The sequence below is a fragment of the Callionymus lyra genome, chromosome 1 (genome assembly GCF_982586985.1).
Source record: "Callionymus lyra chromosome 1, fCalLyr1.hap1.1, whole genome shotgun sequence".
NCBI classification, from domain to species: Eukaryota; Metazoa; Chordata; class Actinopteri; order Syngnathiformes; family Callionymidae; genus Callionymus; species Callionymus lyra.
The window spans coordinates 31,709,681-31,729,756 of NC_141818.1; the positions used below are offsets into that span (position 1 = coordinate 31,709,681).

General features: G+C 43.4%; 3 protein-coding genes across 4 annotated transcripts; all 3 read right to left on the reverse strand.

The window, feature by feature from the left end:
* Nucleotides 1–140: 140 nt before the first annotated feature.
* On the reverse strand, nucleotides 141–4,839 carry ltv1 (LTV1 ribosome biogenesis factor). Its single transcript, XM_087801945.1, has 11 exons — nucleotides 4,686–4,839; nucleotides 2,755–2,886; nucleotides 2,265–2,444; nucleotides 2,113–2,200; nucleotides 1,913–2,039; nucleotides 1,156–1,372; nucleotides 969–1,096; nucleotides 759–910; nucleotides 624–676; nucleotides 363–563; nucleotides 141–303 (listed from the first exon to the last, which is right to left on the reverse strand). The coding sequence occupies exons 1-11, from the start codon at nucleotides 4,686–4,688 to the stop codon at nucleotides 190–192; spliced, it is 1,395 nt and encodes a 464-aa protein (XP_087658071.1). The 5' UTR covers nucleotides 4,689–4,839; the 3' UTR covers nucleotides 141–189.
* A 748-nt stretch (nucleotides 4,840–5,587) lies between these two features.
* On the reverse strand, nucleotides 5,588–12,018 carry capn9 (calpain 9). 2 transcript variants are annotated; one of them, XM_087801965.1, is made up of 20 exons: nucleotides 11,728–12,017; nucleotides 11,049–11,118; nucleotides 10,866–10,984; nucleotides 9,886–10,019; nucleotides 9,641–9,809; nucleotides 9,494–9,577; nucleotides 9,338–9,423; nucleotides 9,208–9,282; nucleotides 8,990–9,150; nucleotides 8,338–8,495; nucleotides 8,003–8,211; nucleotides 7,743–7,779; nucleotides 7,603–7,683; nucleotides 7,119–7,176; nucleotides 6,828–6,892; nucleotides 6,360–6,428; nucleotides 6,215–6,293; nucleotides 5,974–6,090; nucleotides 5,839–5,903; nucleotides 5,588–5,772 (listed from the first exon to the last, which is right to left on the reverse strand). In XM_087801965.1, the coding sequence occupies exons 1-20, from the start codon at nucleotides 11,932–11,934 to the stop codon at nucleotides 5,746–5,748; spliced, it is 2,070 nt and encodes a 689-aa protein (XP_087658091.1). In that variant the 5' UTR covers nucleotides 11,935–12,017; the 3' UTR covers nucleotides 5,588–5,745. The 2 variants fall into 2 exon arrangements, with proteins under 2 accessions (XP_087658091.1, XP_087658082.1); XM_087801956.1 differs by having other exon boundaries at nucleotides 9,494–9,809; nucleotides 11,728–12,018.
* Nucleotides 12,019–13,477: 1,459 nt separating this feature from the next.
* On the reverse strand, nucleotides 13,478–19,550 carry taf5l (TAF5-like RNA polymerase II, p300/CBP-associated factor (PCAF)-associated factor). Its single transcript, XM_087801978.1, has 5 exons — nucleotides 19,432–19,550; nucleotides 18,854–18,995; nucleotides 16,868–16,972; nucleotides 15,946–16,700; nucleotides 13,478–14,921 (listed from the first exon to the last, which is right to left on the reverse strand). The coding sequence occupies exons 2-5, from the start codon at nucleotides 18,990–18,992 to the stop codon at nucleotides 14,124–14,126; spliced, it is 1,797 nt and encodes a 598-aa protein (XP_087658104.1). The 5' UTR covers nucleotides 18,993–18,995; nucleotides 19,432–19,550; the 3' UTR covers nucleotides 13,478–14,123.
* Between the last annotated feature and the right edge of the window lie 526 nt (nucleotides 19,551–20,076).

Below are 20,076 nucleotides of genomic sequence, written 5' to 3' on the forward strand. Positions count from 1 at the left end.
TCAACGATTCACTTCAATTCTACTGCCACCTGGAGGAACCTCTGGCAGCTGCACTGGTGACAAATCAACTGTGTGTGAATTTATTGTGTAAATAAAGTTTTATTTTTTTCCAAAAGTGGGTTCCTCAGCAGAACAGGAAGATTTGTTAACGTTGTTTAATAACATTTCAGAGTCTGTGATGAACAGAAGCTACGACAGCTTCAGACCCTGAACGTTTCTCCGCAGGTTCAACATCTGCTTCTCCTGTCGAGCTTTCTCCTCCTTGAACGCTGTCTTGTTGGCCTTCTTCTCTACCCTCCGCTCCTGCACACACACACACACACTCAGCTCCTGAGACTCGAGGAGACGTCAAACTAGCTCACCTTTCGTTCCTCCTTGATGACTTGTTTCCTTGCTCGCCGCTCCTCCTTGCTCTCCTCCTTGATGCGGGGCTGGGTCGAGACCCGGGGCAAGTCCGAGTCGTTGATGCGGGTCATGCGCTCCGCTTGTTTGCTGGTGGGGCCCCTTGTAGGAAGGACATCCAGGGGGATCCCGGTCTTGCTGGACACTCGGATCGGCTTCAGCTGGAAGGAGAGTAAAATAAATGTCTCCCGTTTCCATGGTGACCGGAAGATGGGTCTCACCTTAGGAGGGTCTTTGATGACTTTAGGTCTGTTGTAGATGTTGGAGTATGTGCCTGGAGAGGGTGTTAAAACACCATCTCGTCAAGTCTGACTGTCCACTACGCAGAAGAGCAAGAACAGGGAGTTTGAACTCACTGATGATGGTCTCACAGTCCCACTTCTCCTCTGGTGCCGTCACCACGAGTGTTTCCACCTCCTCTTGGTCCTCTGTGTCGTCGTCCTCCTCCTCCTCCTCCTCCATCACACACTGAAGTTCTTTTGGACCCAAGTCGTCGGGCCGTAGAGACCTGTGAGACGGACGGAGTCAGAGAGCAGAACTAGGCTGCAGGACCGTGGTTCACTCACTCCCTCTCCTTCTGCCTGAAATAATCCTTGATCACTTCCTCTAGACGCTCGCTGTCCGGGTTGATGAAGCCTTCCAGCTCGGCATTGTCCAGGGCGCCGATCTCGTCGTCGTCAAACTGCTCAAAGAACTGAAGACAAACACGGACGTGAGCGACAGATTATTCATCTTAAAGTTTGACCAACTGACCTTCTCGAAGCGGTCGTCCAGCAGAGTCAGCTGCTCGTTCCTCCTCATGACGGACGACGTCATGGAGTATTCTGTGAAGCGACTCTTCGTCTCCTCGTCCATGAAGAGGAACTCTTTTGCTTTTCCTCCCTCCTCATCCTCTGAAAACGCCCCTTCTGAGTCAAAGTCTTCTTCCTCGTCCGTGTCCTCCCACTCATCATCATCTTCACCTTCATCTCTGTCACACAATCAAAAGCTGTGAGGATCAGCTGCTCTCCTCCACGTCTCTCACAGAGCACTAGTTACACATCAGGTCATCTTCTCCACCCAGAGCGTAAACGCCTCTTGTTGGGGCATAAAAAAAGAGACACTGGCATGTCCTGGATCTGACCCACGGACCCGAAGTAGGAGTGACAAACCAGTGACAGCAGTCTTATACCCGAACCATCTCTGCCATCATCTGAATCACTCCAAGAGGAAAGAGCCGTCGATGTCAACAAAACAACCACACAATTCTGCTGCTTCATGATTCTTTCTATGGCAAAAAGAGTTGTGTGCGTTTGGGTCGGAACCTCGAAAGTCAACACAATAGAGAGGATTGTATACAAAAAAGAGAGACCAACAAATACAAAAAACTCAAGAGTTAAAACAACAACGTTGACTGAGTCAAGACTGACAACCAGGAGATGGACACATATCCAGAGATGAAACAGCAACAGGCGCCCTTTAGCGCCCTCCTGAGTTCAGATATGACAAGACACACATACAAGTCACGTACAGACGGTCTGTTGTTGGATTGTTGGCCTTCAGGATGAAATCATCCTCTAGGATGTTGTCTGGGTCCTCGTAGTTGAAGTCTTCGTCCAGAGCCGCAACAATGTCCGGGTCCATGTCCAGACGAGGGCCTGCAGATGACGGAGGATCCAGAAACGATCAGAACTGTGAGCTAAAGCAGCTTACGGTTCCGAAAGACAGTACCTGAGATGGGAGCAGCTTTGTTGAGAAGACCGACCTTCTCTTCAAACTCGGAGGCGAAGACTGACGACGGCAGGTTGATGGAGGACGACTACAACACAACCGTTGACCTTAGATGGGTGGTCATTATCTTATAGCTCGTTGAATCAACTTACGGTTGCACTCTCGGATTCGTCTCTGTTGGGCAGGAGGGTGTTTTTATCGGTGTGGGCAGAACCAGATGCCACCATCTCCACCTGATCTGCAGAAACCTTCAGGTGCTGAAGGTAATCATAGTCGTCGTCGTAGAAGACGCCAAACTCCCGCTGCTCCTCACGCCGCTTCTCCGCCTCGCCCTGAGAGTCACACAGTAAAATTAGGATGAACAATTACAAGCTATTTAATCCTGCCAACACCACAATGATGATGTCATCCTGATCAGTCGATCAAATGACGAATATACGCCAATTTATTTTAGTAATAATGTTATATGATTTATATTCATAACTTCACTGCAACAATACCAATGTCACCGCAACTACTGGATTTGTCCAATTCATCTCAACACTGTAATGTCTGGAACTTCATCCAGAAACGATGTATAATCCAGTGCATCTCAGTGAGACGTGACTAGGCTTCTTAAATACTCAGCAGACTTTGTAGTACCTTGTTGGCGGGCAAGAGGACATGCTGTGGTGCCTTCTCATCGGTGACCAGCGGATCCCTCTGACTTCTATGGACCAGATGAAAGGTCACAGCCTTCTTCTTCTCAATGAAGAGTTTCTTCTTCCGGTGAGGCTGCAGAGACAGTTGTCAGTACATAAGGTGGTACATGTGTACATAAATAAGTGACTACATTAAGATGAAGACAACTATAAGGTATATAACGTGGTAAATATGTACATAAATAAGTGAAGAAAAAAGTAAGGTACATCGCGTGGTACATGTGTACATAAATAAGTGACTACATTAAGATGAAGACAACAAAAGGTATATAACGTGGTACATGTGTACATAAATAAGTGACTACATGAAGACAAAAGACAACAATAAGGTACATAACGTGGTACATGTCTTCATCTCAATGTAGTCACTTATTTATGTACACAACAATAAGGGACATAACGTGGTAAATATGTACTTAAATAAGTGACTACATGAAGATGAAGACAACAATAAGGTACATAGCGTGGTACATGTGTACATAAATAAGTGACTACATGAATACAAAAATAAGGTACATAGCGTGGTACATGTGTACATAAATAAGTGACTATATGAAGACAAAAGACAACAATAAGGTACATAACGTGGTACATGTGTACATAAATAAGTGACTACATGAAGACAACAATAAGGTACATAACGTGGTACATGCGTACATAAATAAGTGACTACATTTAGATGAAGACAACAATAAGGGACATAACGTGGTACATATGTACATAAATAAGTGACTACATTGAGATGAAGACAACAATAAGGTATATAACGTGGTAAATGTGTACTTAAATAAGTGACTACATGAAGATGAAGACAACAATAAGGTACATAGCGTGGTACATGTGTACATAAATAAGTGACTACATGAAGACAACAATAAGGTACATAGCGTGGTACATGTGTACATAAATAAGTGACTACATGAAGACAAAAGACAACAATAAGGTACATAACGTGGTACATGTGTACATAAATAAGTGACTACATGAAGACAACAATAAGGTACATAACGTGGTACATGTGTACATAAATAAGTGACTACATGAAGACAAAAGACAACAATAAGGTACATAACATGGTACATGTGTACATAAATAAGTGACTACATGAAGAAAACAATAAGGTACATAACATGGTACATGTGTACATAAATAAGTGACTACCTTAAGATGAAGACAACAATAAGGTATATAACGTGGTAAATATGTACATAAATAAGTGACTACATGAAGACAACAATAAGGTACATAGTGTGGTACATGTGTACATAAATAAGTGACTACATTGAGATGAAGACAACAATAAGGTATATAACGTGGTACATGTGTACATAAATAGGTGACTACATTGAGATGAAGACAACAATAAGGTATATAACGTGGTACATGTGTACATAAATAGGTGACTACATTGAGATGAAGACAACAATAAGGTATATAACGTGGTACATGTGTACATAAATAAGTGACTACATTGAGATGAAGACAACAATAAGGTATATAACGTGGTACATGTGTACATAAATAAGTGACTACATTGAGATGAAGACAACAATAAGGTATATAACGTGGTACATGTGTACATAAATAAGTGACTACATTGAGATGAAGACAACAATAAGGTATATAACGTGGTACATGTGTATATGAATAATTTACTAAATTAAGGTAGAACTTGCCTTATTGTTTAACAAATATAACTCACGGATTGTTATGAGTGAAAACAAGCGCAAATATAATTTATAAGAAATGTATAACGTAAACTTAAAGCTAAAGTAAATTATAAACGGGTTGTATATCTCTTTCCAACACAAGTCTGTTTACATGCTAGCGCTAGCTAGCTAACGAGCAACATTTGAGAAAACCACATCTTACCATGATTCAATCCTTTCTGTTGTGATTTAAAACGAATGCTTCGGTTGAAGATTCTTCGAAATGTCGACTGTTACCAAAAGTAACGCGTTAAATTCCCCCAAGTGTCACAAATTCTGCCCCACGTTGTAGCTACCATGCTGATCCACACCGTGGAGGAGACCACCGAGCGAAAGGACGGGGGGGGACAAAACCAGTCACAAATCCGAGAGAGAACTGTGAAACCTATTAATTCGACTATTTCAAATTTTCATACTTTCAACTATGACTATTTGTATCAGGTAATACGACGGTAACAGCGCTGATTATACATTTCACACATTGGTTCCACCCGCTCGCGTTGATAATAGTTCAGTCTTAAATGTTTTCACATTCCCGAATTCAACCATATTTATTCCTTTTGGAATTCCAATAATTGTACCACAATATTTAAAAAATAAATACAATTAAGCTTCACTGGGTGAAAGTGGTAGATCAGAATCAGAAAACTATTATTGCTGGTGATGATTTGTTTTACGGTTAAGACTGAATACAACATAATTAAACAGATGTAATTGTGATGAATAAAATAATATCTATAAAATGTAAGTGATAAACAAAACATTTAATTTGTAAAATAAAATATATTCAAGTGAATAATAATTCCTGTCCATTCTTGTTACATGGTTAGCTGAATTTATTTGAAAATAAAACAAAACGTAATATTCGTTTATATTTCTACTTCTGTGAGTATTTTATGGGAATCTTTTTTCTTGTGTGTTCTTGTGCTGTACGGACATTGTTTTGTTTTTGTGCACACCTGTATAGTCCATGTTTTCCAGCATTTCTTCATCTACTGACATTTTTTCTTATTTTTATTGCATGTTCATGTTTATTGTAGATTCAAACAAGTCTTCAGTAGACACTTTATAACTTTCAAAACTTTATTAATCACCCCCTGTGGCAGAAAAACAACTGCTGCTTTAGTAAAAATAAAATAAAAAAAATTCAACGTTCGGAATCCCTGGTCCAGTCTCACGATGACGACCTCAGTTTGTTCTTCCAGCGGCTCATAACTTCCACTTTACACGTTCATGGACAGCATCAGGAACTGAACAGACAGAGACGTAAACTTTTAACATTTTTCCTTTGTTTATGTTGGATACGCTTGACATACCTGCATGATGTTCATCTGGACCCGCCCCCTCTTCTGCTGCGCCTCGTCCACAGCCTTGAACACTCCTGGTGAAAACAGCATCGAGTCAGTTAACCTCCTGGCCACAAGGGACAGTAGCTTCCCACAGTTACGTACTGAACATGTTCTCCAGGCGCACAATGCAGGTCAGGTAGTCGTCAAAGTCGATGTCGTAGCGCTCATCAGCGAATCTCAAACCAAGCAGTTGCAGGAGCTTGTTGTTCAGCTGCATGCCTGCACACATGCACATCCGGATTCTACCATTAAACTTCAACGCACAACTTTACCGGAAACTCACACTCTTGGGATTCTTTTAAAGTCACTTAACGTTCACTGTATCCGAAGGTTCACAACTGACCTGCAGCTTTGAGGGCACTCCGGAGTTCAAAGGACGACATCTTTCCAGATCTGTCCGTGTCGAATGACAAGAAGAGCATCTACAGCCACAGGAACGACAACGTCAAACACACAATCATCATCGCAACCCTCGCACTGACACTCACAATCCACTTCTTCATCTTCTCCCAGAAGACCTTGAACTCCTGGAACTCCAGCTTCCCAGTGTTGTCCACCTGAGAGCCGGAGTCTCAGGAAAACAGACGGAACGCCACACTAATGCTAACACACCCATTTATTAAAAGTTGTGTTATTCACATCAATACTGAAATGTCAAAAAAAAAATTATTGTCTGCAGTAGTGAATACGCCACAAAAAAACTATGTATTTAATTTATATTTAGAAATATTTGTAATAAAATAAACATTAGAATAAAGAGATTTCATTTTTAAACGCCAATATAATTATTTTATTACAAATCAAGCAGGCAGATAAAGGTAAAATAAACATATATTTTGAACACATATGAAAGATATACTTAATATTTAAATGCATCTCCATTTAAAGTGGAAAGCACAGTATTTTAGTGACTTTTCTTTTTACAAGTAATAATAGATTTGGTGGATGAAGGATACGTCCATGAGGTTGATGATGCTGTGGCAGGTGCCCAGAGTCAAACCTTCAAACTGGATCTCTCGACCTGGAAACACAAAAAGAAACACAGATGTTAACAATGCTAAGGGTCAAAGGTGTTATGGATCAAATGAATTCACTTGAAAAGTATTTAAATCTACACTTTTAGCACTAACATTTGAATTTTATCTCATTTTATATTTCATGTGTTTGCTACGGCTGTTGCATCATTGTATGTTGGCTCCATACACAACGCTTCTTGCATATCTTTCACGTTTGTTAGTCAAACTCACGTCTGCTCAGGACTCCGTTCAGCATCTCCATGAGTTCTCGGGCAGAGATGGCCTGATCCTGCAACACAAGAGCATCATCATGTGAGGATGGCTCACTGCTGCGCCCCCTGTTGGCCCAACAACACTGGCGAGTGTGAGGCGCCCTCTAGATGTTAGTGAACGATGTAAGTACAGTGTAGTAAATATAAATAAATAAAACATTTTGGTTGATTAAAAACAAAGTTGCAAATAGTTTTGTTTTTTTTAAATTAATTACCAACACCTAACACTTAACTTTAAAAGAGTACTTTTACAAGACTAAATATATATATATATATATATACACATTTATTTTTTACTTAAATAAAGTTATAAAATGGATTTTAAAAGCATATTATGCATAAGAAATACATTTTGGACAACTTAATGAGTTTCTTCGGTTTGGTTCAGTCCAGTGGTCGTAATGTTACGGCTAAGTGTGTCAATCATCTCTCCGACATCCTACCGATCCGGCGAGCTGGTCGAACAGTCGTCTCAGTCCCTTCTCCTCTTCGGTCTCCTCCTCTGGGGAGCTGGGCATCGGGGGCTGAGAGCGGGCGTTAGCAGCGTCGATCTGTGCTCGATTAATAATGTCTAGTTACTCACATCAGGCAGGTCGGCGTCCACTTCACTCCCCATTTCACTACAGAGAGAATATGATCAATTGTAAAAAATACGAATCAAACCGTTTAAGCTTGAAATGTTGTTGCACTATTATTGCTTTCCGTAACATAAGTGCTAAAGGGAACTAAATATCAGGTTTGATTGATTTTTTTAGCTAAAAAATCCTGGCTCTACTCAGAGTCTCTGATGGATGACAATAGCTGCCACGCTGAGCTGACGGATGTTCATGGTCTCCCACTCACAGAGCGTTGGCCTTCTTCTCAGAGAAGATGCGGATGAGGAAGTCGGCCTCGTGGTTGGGCTGGAAGGTGGTGGGCACCAGCAGGTACTTCCCGGGCTGCAGAGTGAAGCGCTCAGACACCTCACGCATGTTGATGTAGGTCCTGCTGCGAGCCTTTGACCCGTTGTAGCGAAAGAAGTCTTTCCCCTGCTGGTCCGAATCATTGGGAGCCTGAGGTGACAGAGGCGAGTCAAGACTGGACTAGAGGCAGAGGATTGAACATGTTTGGCTCCCTCTAGTGTTGGTTCAAACAAGAGTCGACAAAAGTGGCTCGGCTCAGGTTTCACCATGACCGACCTCGTACACAGCGAAGCCGATGGTCTCCAAATCCAGACCCTCCTTCCTCAGCTGGCGTCGGTTCTTCTGCATCAGAGCGATGACCACGCTGCACACGTCGTCGTCGTCGTCGGCGTCCTCCAGCTCCAGCTTGAACTGAGGGTTCGTCCAGAACGTGTCTGAAGAGAGAAACAGGACAAGAACCACGATGAAGTAGGCAAGCATCAGAAGATTGACTGCTTGGATTTAACTTTTCAATGAATGATTCATTGAAATTACATTTTTTAAGCATCCAATTATTTTACTTGATACGACTTTCGGCCAATCATGAGAACGATCAAGCAGCTCTCTGATCTTTTGGTTTCGTCTAGAAGCACTATTATACCGACATTATTATATTCAATTTAAAAGGCTGCAAATTAAAACTATTTAATTTAGGAAAATCTATCTTTTAATTCTTGGGATTAGAATATCAAACAATGTGTAAAAGAAAATTAATTTATCTTGAAAATATTGTTTAAATCATGAAGAATAAACAATTTGATATTAAAATATTAAAATAATTAGATTTATTTATATATAAATAAAAAAAATTAACGATTTAAAAAAATGTCAACATTTTCAACTATTTCATATTCGACAGGATGCTCAGTACTAGTTAGCGTCTGCTCACCGATGAAGTTCCTGCAGCCTCCTGCGGTGGAGCCTCGGATCCAGTTGCCCTCGAACAGGTTGACCTCCCAGTGGCGCTTGGTGTCGTCTGTGAGCGAGTCCGGGGTCATGTTGCAGATCTCCACCTTCGTGTAGTTCTGTCGGAAGTCGTCAAACTCCATCCTGGTGACATTAAGACGTGATTGTTGGCACTCCGTTTTCCTCCCTTATCCCACTCACCAGAATTCTCCGTCATCTGAATTCTGCAGGATCCTGTTCTTGTCGGCGCGGTCCAAATAGTCCCACTCTCCGGACCTACGGGGAAACCGTCGTCAGCATCAAGTCCAGGACCGACATGTTCGGAACCTACTTGTCGCTCCAGGGTCCGTTCCACTCCACCTGACCCCAGGGGTTCCGAACCCGGATGAGTTTGACCTTCTTGCCGCGGTAATTGACCTGACCACAGACACACAGCGTTAGCACTCGTCCAGACCGTTGTTACAAACCATCCAGCGGGGGGCGCCACCTCCTCGAGGCCGGTGATGGAGTAGGCGTGTCCCATCACGAGGCCCGTTGGCAGCTTGTGTTCAGATTCTGCCGAGCTGCTGGTCTGTAAAACACAGAGCACAAAGGTTACAGCAGGTCGGAATCCCAGCTGGCCGGGGGGACTCACGTCGATGGAGCAGCCGAGCATGGAGCCTCGATCCAGAGCTTTCTTCATGATGCTGAACAAGTTGTTCGGGGCGCTCTTGGTTTCGTACACTTCTCCCACGCCGCCGGTGAAGTCCTCCATGGCCTCCATGGTGCTGCCGCCCTTCAGCGACTCGTAGCTGCCGTGGAGCCTGAGAGGAAGATGAAGAACATCCGTCTCTCCTTCTCTCCGCTACAGCCAACATCACCAGCAGAAAAGGGGTTTACTTGGCGTAGGCCTTCTCCAGCAGGGCGCTCCAGAACTCGTCGTTGGAGGCGGAGTGAAGCAACACCAGAGAGTTCCTGACCGTCGGTAGACGGTCGTCCACAACCACGTCCATCCACTCGTTGTGCTTCCAGAACTGAGCGGACACACGAAGAGGGAATCAATTCAACTGCAGCTACATCACCTGTCCAGCAGGGGGACCCATCGCCTGTTCAAAGGTTGGGTTGTTCAGAGAGTTGAGAAGGATTCTGTCATCCTAGTTTGAATCTGGATAAAACCTTCATATCTATTTAACTGGTGCGTGGAACAAGTCCTGATGCTAACACAGGGTGGGATTTAAAGAACGTATATGTGGTTAAAAAAAAAAGAAAGAATTGGTCAAATAATCCATTAATTTTTTTTATATTTTGCACTTGGTTTTTTTCTGCCAACAATTAACGCTTTATAATAAAGTGAATATTAAAAATATCTTGAAATAAACCCCAGATAGAATAACAAACCAAAATAGTATATTTAATATTTCTAATTATTTTTTATAACCCTTCATAAAAACTTTTTCTGTGAACTACTTTTTTCAATTAAGTTCGATCTGGAATTTTGTTTAAGAGTTTAAAAAAATATATCCATAATGCAGTTGTTCACGTCCATTTGTCATGACATCAGTCGTCACGGAAGAAATCATAAATAGAAGAGGATGAACAAAAAAGACTAGATGGACCACTAACTGATTCATATTCGTTCTGCTCATCTGGATTTGTTCATCTTAAAGACGAGGATCTGGTTCAGGAAGATCTAATCAAATGTTGCTTTGAGAAACCGATATAAAAGGTAAGAAGGATTCCCTGATTCTGGATCACAAAATAACTGATTTCACGATCCAAAACATTTGATCTGGATTACATTTCTTGCCCCAGAGGTCAGAGGTCACATGATCGACACCATCACTAACGAGGTGCTCGTTTATACGTTTCCCTTCCCTTACCTGGAAGTGGAAGATCCCGGCATAATTGCGGTCAAAATACTGGTCATGAGGCACGACTCGAGCCAGAGTTTCCTTCTTCAGCGTCAGCGACGCGATGGCGGCCAAAAGCCAACAGTCACCTGCGACAGCAAGAGGGTCAGTCACGTGACCGGCAGGGGGGCGCCTGGCGAGAGGAGGACTCACCCAGCTGGCCCTGACAGATGTCGGTCCTGTTGGCGTCCCCGACGATGAACTTGGGGTTACTGCAGATTTCCTGAAGAACAGGTCGGCCGTCAGGAGTGAGAGAGGTGCGGCACACATTCCTGACGCACACGCCGCCACGCCACACACAGGCAGCTCAGGTATTCACCTACATCTGACGCCCCGCGACCATCGAGCGTGATGAAGTCACACCTGAGACACGATGACTCGGGCGCAGTTGTGTTACCGTAACACCCCACAATACTATAGTGACTGGAATACTTGCATTTTGTGCTGCAAAAATCAACATTTATGAAGCGATGAAGGAACATAATCATAGTATCGGGGGTGTGGGGTCCAGATGAGAGCCAGAGGGAAGACTTCTGTCTGATCACTCTGAGGATGAACAAGATCCTCGACATTCTTCTGCTGCTGATTGATTTGTGGAGAAAGTTAGACTTTATTTACTTTTCCTGCACAACCGGTCCGGTCGCTTCTATGAGTCGCTCGCAGATTACATTTATTCTGGATATAAAAACTAAGAGTTCTGCCTCGTAACGTCTTCACACTCACCAGCAAATAAACATGTCCTTTATCTTCTCGGACGTTTAATAGTTGATGGAAACAACGGTTAGTGTCAAACACCTGCTCATCACTCACGGCGTCAAAGAGCGTATCTCACCTTCGGTCTCTTCCACTCGAAGCTGACTGGAACCGACTGGCTGTAGAACAGCGACGCGTCCTCGGCAGGGAAGTCCGGATCCTCGAACAGGACCCCTCTCTGCAAACACTCGTTCCTCAGCTCCTCGTACGACCTCCCGTCCGACTGCGTGTTGACGGGGCGCTGCGAGCCCGAGCCCCGGCCCGAGAGAGTGGACTGCAGAGGCATGCTGACTCCGGTCTGGACGGAGACGGTGTGTGATGGACGTCAGGCAGAAACTGGAGTGAGCACGAGCCGTCAGTCGGTTCACACCCTCCACACTGAACTGGTTTCTCCAGGTGAACCTCGCCCCCGTCGGCTCTTATCGCACGGTTGATGGGCTCGGCCAGCTGCCGGGCGTGACTCACAAGGATTTAAAGATTCCAGGATCAGTCTACAATCATTCCAGATTTTCCAGAATGTTTTCTTTTCTACAGTACTTTGGTTATGGCACCAATATCTGGTGCACATTATAACCGTAATAACATCAAGCCTATAACAACAGGACTATTTTTAACATCCTGGCACGTCAACATTTTTTATGTTTTACACACAAAAAGATGAAACAGTGGATTTATTATTAGATTTTTTTTACTGTCTTTTACTGACTTACAATAAAACATTTATCACTCAATGTGTTTATTACATAGAAATATGATTATTTTTAAGTGTTAGAACATGTTGATTAAGGTCTTAAAGTTAAAGAATATATTCGGAATGACATAAATGACATGAATTCAATTAGTTACCATTGGTTCGCAGAAAATTGTAATGAAACCGGATAATATTGGACATTCATGAAAGTAACAAAGAAGTCATTCTTACTTTACAAGAAGTATATTTTCAAGCGTTTAGTTTCATAATAACTTAATAAATCGGCTTTGGCCAAGAAAACAAGTAGATGCGTCAAACCATCGCAATTACACAAAATTGTTTCATTCATCGTTAATATTAATATTAAAAAGCTGAAGATACTCGATGTGCTTCGTTTCTAAAATGTATAATGGTGATAACATTGACGTATACAATCATGTTTTTGTAACTTTAATAACAGCTTTTGTCTCACATTACTGTGGCTCACCCTCGAGGACATCTTCTTCAGCTGTTTGATCTGCAGCCGCCTGCAGGTAGAGTTAGCATAGTTCAACTTCAAAGTTACATTAATATCAATGAAGACCCCAGAAAAAAAGGTCAAACTTCCCGGTCCAACAAACACCTCAGTCGGGGACCGCAAGTCCAGGATTGAAGAGTGGGTCGAGTCACAGCTTCATCTTCCGTGTAGCTCTCTGGAATTTAAGTCTGTGTCATGTTCTGAACTTCATGTCGACTCGTCTACCACAAGGCTGGAGTCACATCGAGCTCCTGATCAAAGGACTTCAATGAAACCATGTGCGTCATAATTGTTATTCTAGTATTCTCAGGTACATTCAAAACCATTATTGTTCTGTAGCGATCGGTCGATACGTTTGTGTCAATGCTCCAATGTCCTTATCGGGAATCAAACATTATCCAACAAGTGGCACCAAGAGAGTCACCCATGCAGGTCTTACTGCTGGTGTCACAGAAAAGTCGATGGCGCCAGTGTCACCGTGAATAATGCGGGACATTCAGGTCAAGCCAATCTTTGACGTCAAAGACGTCGCAAATGCACAACAGTAACGTAAAGTTGTACTAAAAGCATCATCGCGAGTTTCGTAGTCGTCGAAAAAGTCTTGATAAGGAAAAAAAAAGATTGTATAAATTCTGTTATTTATTTGAAACTCAACAGACAGAAGATATTTTTTCAGGAACAATGCTCAAGTTGCAAAAGTACAAATTATTTACAGGCTCAAAGATTGCACGTCTCCTCGCAGTATCGATGCGCTTGAAGAACTTTGAGGCATCTTATCGTGACTTTAAGAAGATTCTGCTGCTAACCGAGCTCGGGTTAACTTATAAGACAAAAAAAAGTGTCGTTTGTATATGATAAGACATATGAACGGGAAATGGAAAGAAACTTTATACTTTATTTCAGACTGAACCAAAATGCTTTATAGGAAAAGCACTTTTCTGAAAAACGCACCAGATGTAGACAATTGCTGCCACCTAGTGGATATATAGCAACATTAGCTTGCGTCATTACACTGCTAACAGTAACAATGTTAGCAATTAGAAATGTTACTCTTACTAAACAGGGTAGTTCAACTGGATTCAGATGAACAATAATAATTGATAGCCATGTGCATGTGGTTTGATGTCGTTGAAGGGGTTCCGACAAGTAAGTCACGATAATACTGGTGGTAAAACAAAGTCGTTCCTCTATGTGTTGTAACAGAAAGCATGAGCCGGTCGCAGGGAAACAACAGTGGAAGAACGACATGTCAGTCAAAGACCTGGTTCTACTGCTCCGTCTTCTCCTGAGCCGTCCCAGTCACTAGCAGCAGGTTGCAGGCCATGAACTGCACATTCAGCACATTGCTGGTGTTCCCGGTGTACAATCCCACCAGCTCGCTGGACGAGCCATCAGCGGGGGTCCCGCCATGAGAGGAGCGGATGTCCCACACCCGCACAGAGTTGTCCATGGAGGCCGACGCCACCAGGCTGCTGTCGGGACTGAAGGACAGACTGCTGACGCTGTCCGTATGTCCCCGCAGGTCCTTGAACAACGTACCCGACGCCAAGTCCCACAGCTTCACCCTCTGGTCCTCACCCGCAGACGCCAGGTACTTCCCATTAGGAGAGAACGCCAAGGAGAGCACCGGGCCGCGGTGGCCGGTGAAGAGCCGCACCGATGCCCCCTGCTGGGTGCTCCACAAGCGCACAGTCTTGTCCGTGGAACCCGTCGCCAGGTAGTTTGAGTTTGGGTGGAACTTCACACAGTCCACGTCGGCCAGATGGCCGGCGTAGAGACGCAGTGGGTAGGTGCGCGAGAAGGTCCACAGGCGCGCAGTTCGGTCGTGCGAGCCGCTAGCAAAGTAAAGACTGCAGGGACTGACGTCCACGTCCCACACGGGGTAGGTGTGTCCCTGGTATAGTACGGAGTTGGTGAAGCTGCCCAGGTCCCAGTAGCGCACAGTCGTGTCCTCGGAGCAGGACAGCAAGCCAGTACTGTCCGTCAGGAAGGCGGTCTTGTACACGGGGCCACTGTGAGCACGAAGCATCTTGATCTCGCTGCCAGAGCCTTCTTCGTCGTCCCCCTGAAGAGAACACAGTCATCAACTCACACTCCTGCAGAGACTCTGGACTCAAGATGTTCTCACAAACAGCTGCTGCATTGTTAAAGTGATAGTTTACCCAAAATTCAAACTTCACTCTTTTCAGAGTAAAAAAATGCATCCTTCTCTGAAATGATGCACTTAAAAACATCTAAATACCTCTGAGGAGCTTGTCTGTAACGTCTTCATCTTGTATTGACAAGGACCCATCCCTCAAAACAACCTCCTCGGTAAAGGTGACCTGAACAGCTAACATGATGCTTTGCCGCCCAGTCATATTACAGCTGCGCATCATTTTTGACAAAGACTTTTGGTGCAGTTATTAGCACCTACCACTAAATTCTGTTATTGCGATTTGAAACACTGTCTGTAGCGATAATGTACTTAAATATGCAATACTGTGCACAAACGGGGCCTAAGACCACTGAACTCACAGCGCCACAGTAAAGATGGACTTTGAGTCGAGTTCAACTGCTCAGATAAAACACTGGTTTGACTTCTGATGCAACTTGTGAAATCAGTTTGTTGTTTAGAGGACAGAGTCAAAGGGAAGTGGAAGATCAACATTCAATAAAATGGAGTTGTCAAGTCATTTTTATAAACAATATATATATATATATATATATATATATAAATAATATTACTTATGAGAATTGACAACCTTAAACTGGTCTTGAAGTTTAGCATCATCCGTGAAAACACATCAACCAGTTCATTACAAACATCCTTGAAACTCGATGAACAGTCAAAGTCATTTGTGCAAACAGACGCCGATTTATCTTCCAATCATTAGCTCGTCTTTGGTTCAGTAGTTACTTCTGAATGTCTACGTGAGCAGTGTTAGGTTTCACTTAATGACTTCATGCAGGCTTAATCCAGCTGCTGACTGGCTCATCTAGTTATCATAGACCGAGTAAAAGAAGTTTCTCCGACAGTTGGACAGAGGTATGAACAGGCATTTTAAATAATCAGACTCAGACGATAGAATGAAGTCGTCTCTGCTCACCTCCTCCTCCAGGACGTCACAGGCCAGGTGCACTTGGGACACATCGACCTGATGAGCTTTGGCCTTCAGCTTACGAGCTCTCAGGCTCCACAGTTTGACGGCAGAGCTGTCAAAGCCGGCGGCCAGTAGGCGACTGTCGGCTGAGACCTCGGCCGTGTTCAGGAGCTGCTCCGTGTGATGGAAGGCGTAGAAGCATACGGTGGTCAGTGACGGCGGGCCTTCTCTCACTTTCTTGATGGAGTCCTGCAAGGCCTCGAGAGCCGCCTCGCTTTGCGGTTTTCCTGGAGGGACCTCCACCCCACCCGCACTCTCCGGCCCTTCAACACCTGCCCAGGTGGGCGTGGAGTTTGCGATTGTCCCTTGGGGCCCTCTGTAGAGCTGGTAGTCAGTCTTTTTGGCGGCTGACACCTCCACCAACAGGTGAGAGCTCAGCACCCTGCAGAGGGCGCTGTTGTCCTCACTCTGCAGGTAGCGCAGCAGGTAGCTGAAGGCCTGCTCCGACAGGTGAACCACAAACTTGTGCTCCAGGAAGGCGCTCAGCTTGGTGTTAGCTGCGATGTCCTGAGCGGTGAGAACGTGTGGCAGCTGCTCAACCACGCCACGCTGCTCGCCGTCCTGAAGGAAGGCGCCGTGGAAACGGCTGTAGAAGCCATCTACTGCCCCCTTCAGGCCGCTCCTCACCATGTCAAGGTGAAGGTAGACGAAAAGGGGGAAGAGAAGGCTGCTCACCTCTTTGGCCCAAGGTATCTCCGTCTCTGCAGAAGAACAACAGTTCGAATTATCACTATAACCCATCAGTCACGTAGAGCCTGTAGGATCTATCTGCCCGCATGAATGAAATTCCTGAGCAGAGCACATACCAACGAACAAAACAAACATACCAAACTTCACACACAAACACAGAGGAATGTGGACAGGGTACCTGACAGGAAGGAGCGCAGCCTGGAGTACTGGTTCTCGTACTGATGTGGGTCAGACTGGCACGGTGCCGCCGAGACGACATTGGGACATCCAGACTCAGCCTGCACTGCTCACACACAAAAAAACATCATGAAGACAACAGCGCCATCAACTGGAATTTTTGTCACAGCTCCCAAGGATGTCAATGTTCACCATTTTTGCCACACGTGGAATTGAAGCTAAATGTTGTGGTTTAAAGTCAGAGATTTATGATCTCTTTCCATCAAAGATGTACTTTACAAGCATTAGAGGATTCCGTCTCCATTCAATCGCCTCCTAATCCCACCACATCAAAGCCCTTCAATAGTTAAAAAAAATACTGTAGAGCCACACTTAATATTATCTAAAACATTATAGCCAACATGGCAGATAAACCACAGAACTTTATTAATGGTTTTAATCATATTATCTTAACCATTCCTCGTTTATCGTTGGAGTTAGGTTCTAGGACAAACCACAATAGGCAAGTTCAGCGACGTTGAGCCATTATATTTGTTTGGTAATATGCCAACATTTTAAAACAACATGTTTAAGTACAATAAACACTTAAGCATGAATAAAGTTAATGTACTCCTCGTATATTTTAACAATGATTAATAAAAGCTTGCGAGTCATTGGTGTCAATAAAGTTTAAGACTATATAGAAAGCGTCGACTCTCTCCCTGCTCCCACATCACATGACTTTAACACACACACCTCATTGGTGAACAGCAGCTCTGCATGACTCTGTATACATTTGTGAGAAATGATTGAGGGAAAGGGGGAGAAATCTGATTCATAAAGCAAGTACATTTCTGCGCAGATTTTCACATCAAGGTCTACGCTACAAGGAACCTACTCCTGATTCATGAAGGAAGTGGAACATTAAGATCTCATCGTAAACATGAGTATTTAAATCATCTAAAAGTGAGAGCAGATCATGGCAAGTTTTATGAAGCGAAGATGCGAATAATTGTGCGTGAAGTGAACTTTAGAAACCAAATTAATTTTCTACCCTTAGCTGTGGAGTTCATAAAACGGATGCGTTGCTGTAACTAAATGAGATTTTGGAGGTTTGAACTGCTGCGATCGCCGACTATGTTCGGGTATAACGGACGAAGACTCGGCTGATTCTGAAGCAAATATTTAATATCAAACCAACTTTTCTGTGGTCAGTGGACCAACAGAGAACATATCCCGGATGAAACGTAAATGATTCAACTTGAAACTCGGGTCAAATGGAGGCACAAAGGAAACACTCGAATCACAGGAGTGATCTCAAAGTGAAAAAATATCGCCCGCTGACGAGAAGGTTGCTCGCATTATTGAGGAAACCTCTCCGTCAATATATATAACTCATCATTTTTTAGATATTTTAACCTATTATTAGCCGAAATTCTTATGTATTAAATATACACATTTCTAAAACACTAATCACGTAGAAAGAAAATGTCATCTATTGAGTCAATTTAAAGAGATAATTCACAATCATGAACATAATATGGAGTATTGTTCACATAAAGCACACATGCTCAGGAGCAGGTGTAGATTTTGAGTATTTTACACAAGATCGCTTTTACTAAAATATTGATAAATGTCAAATTCCAGTAAATTTCCCACTATTCACGTTTTACACAAATGAATTATGCTCATGCTTCATGAATGAGACCCAGTGTGTTTAATAACCTTAATTTTAATAGTATTGATAAGATCCAACTTTCACAGACGTCCAGTAACAACAGATCATTTGACAAACCAGAAGACAGAATGAGTGTCAGTGATGACACAATCGGATCATCTTGAACACAGCTGAGTGCAATATGAAATGAATGTAGCTGTGTGAAAGCATGGACTTAAACCTGTATCTACAAGTTAAACCTCAGTCTGTAGTGTGTAGAACGCCTCTTCCATACTATGGAAAAGCCGAGTCGCTGTCTACCGAGTTCCAAACTTTAAATTCCAATCTCACCTGTGAGGCTCGCCGCCATCTCCTCCGGGGACTGGAAAAGTTTAGCTCCTTTAAGGGATCCGTCCATGTCAACATACTGCCTCCTCTTCAGGTACTGCGCCACAGCAAACTGGATCTGCTCCGCCCTGACCCGCTTCATGACCTGGAACCAGAACCGTCGTTAGGGTCTCGCACCTGCCGCCGATTTAACACTTGATGAGTGTGAGAGGTCAGCAGAAACATGTGCTCTTCTGCCATATTTAATGCAACTATTGAAGTCAGCACACGAACCCAGACTCGAACCTTCTCTAATGACACTATATAGACACTACATTGCTGCTGCCACTTATTTCCCTCAAGTTTGAAAATAGTTCGATTGCTTCATCATTATCCACAGCCATTATGCATTGAATCACATTTTTTATACACTTTTTTTTTAGATGCAAAGGCGTCATTTTCATCCAAAATCAACGGTGTCGTGTTCGAGGTGTAGCGGGGAAGCTGGCCAGCTAGCTGCGCCTCTGGCGGAGGCCCTGCTGTTCTCTGACGTTTCGCGAGATAAATCCTGTTCATAAACCAAATAAACACTCGATACTCACTGCATTACGTGGAAGTCCCTCCTTTGAGCGCAGTTTCTGAGTCGAAGCGGGTGTTTTCAGTCCACCGCCGGCGTCTCCTCCATCCCGGTGAGCCGCCAGCTACATGGTATCAGCTAGCCCCGCCGAGCTAATGGGACCGGTGATCGACTAGTACATCCTGACGCTCCTGGAGCTCGATTGGATATGTCTGGACCTTCATTTTCATTTAAAGATTACATTAAGTGATTTAATTTTTTTTTAGTCATGTTATATTGCTCTGTTGTAATTATACTGGAACATGGCTTGGATAAAGTTGCATTTTATTTTATTTTTAAAATACATTGTTACATAATTACACAACGTGTTAATTTTCATCATTGATGCCAAATTACGTAATTTATATTTTTTTGTTCTGTTTAATTACACGGTAGAAATGTAAAAATGTATATTCAGTCATTTATCGTATTATATTTTTCTTCTCCGTGTCCACCAGAATGCATCATCTCTAAAACACCTGCCTGTGGCGTCATAATCCAGCGACTTTGCCGCGCGTTTTTGAGCTGTTGGCGATGTTTTAATAAAAACGTAAGTTTATTAAAAGAAAATAACACACTTAATTCAATCAAATCGTTGTTCTATGAATGTGGAAGACCCTCTCTCACAAGT

Excerpts from the sequence above, each read along its gene's own strand:
- ltv1 (XM_087801945.1), bottom strand. Across the intron at positions 2,445-2,754 it reads TCCTCTTGCCCGCCAACAAG|GGCGAGGCGGAGAAGCGGCG; the intron begins GTACTACAAAGT and ends TGTGACTCTCAG. Across the intron at positions 1,373-1,912 it reads AATCCAACAACAGACCGTCT|AGATGAAGGTGAAGATGATG; the intron begins GTACGTGACTTG and ends ATTGTGTGACAG.
- capn9 (XM_087801956.1), bottom strand. The coding sequence starts at position 11,934 with ATGCCTCTGCAGTCCACTCTCTCGGGCCGGGGCTCGGGCTCGCAGCGC. Across the intron at positions 9,424-9,493 it reads CCATCACCGGCCTCGAGGAG|GTCAATTACCGCGGCAAGAA; the intron begins GTGGCGCCCCCC and ends GTCTGTGGTCAG. Across the intron at positions 7,780-8,002 it reads GAGAAGAAGGCCAACGCTCT|TGAAATGGGGAGTGAAGTGG; the intron begins GTGAGTGGGAGA and ends TTCTCTCTGTAG.
- taf5l (XM_087801978.1), bottom strand. The coding sequence starts at position 18,992 with ATGAAGCGGGTCAGGGCGGAGCAGATCCAGTTTGCTGTGGCGCAGTAC. Across the intron at positions 16,973-18,853 it reads GATGGCGGCGAGCCTCACAG|TGCAGGCTGAGTCTGGATGT; the intron begins GTGAGATTGGAA and ends GTGTGTGAGCAG. Across the intron at positions 14,922-15,945 it reads GTGACGTCCTGGAGGAGGAG|GGGGACGACGAAGAAGGCTC; the intron begins GTGAGCAGAGAC and ends TGTTCTCTTCAG.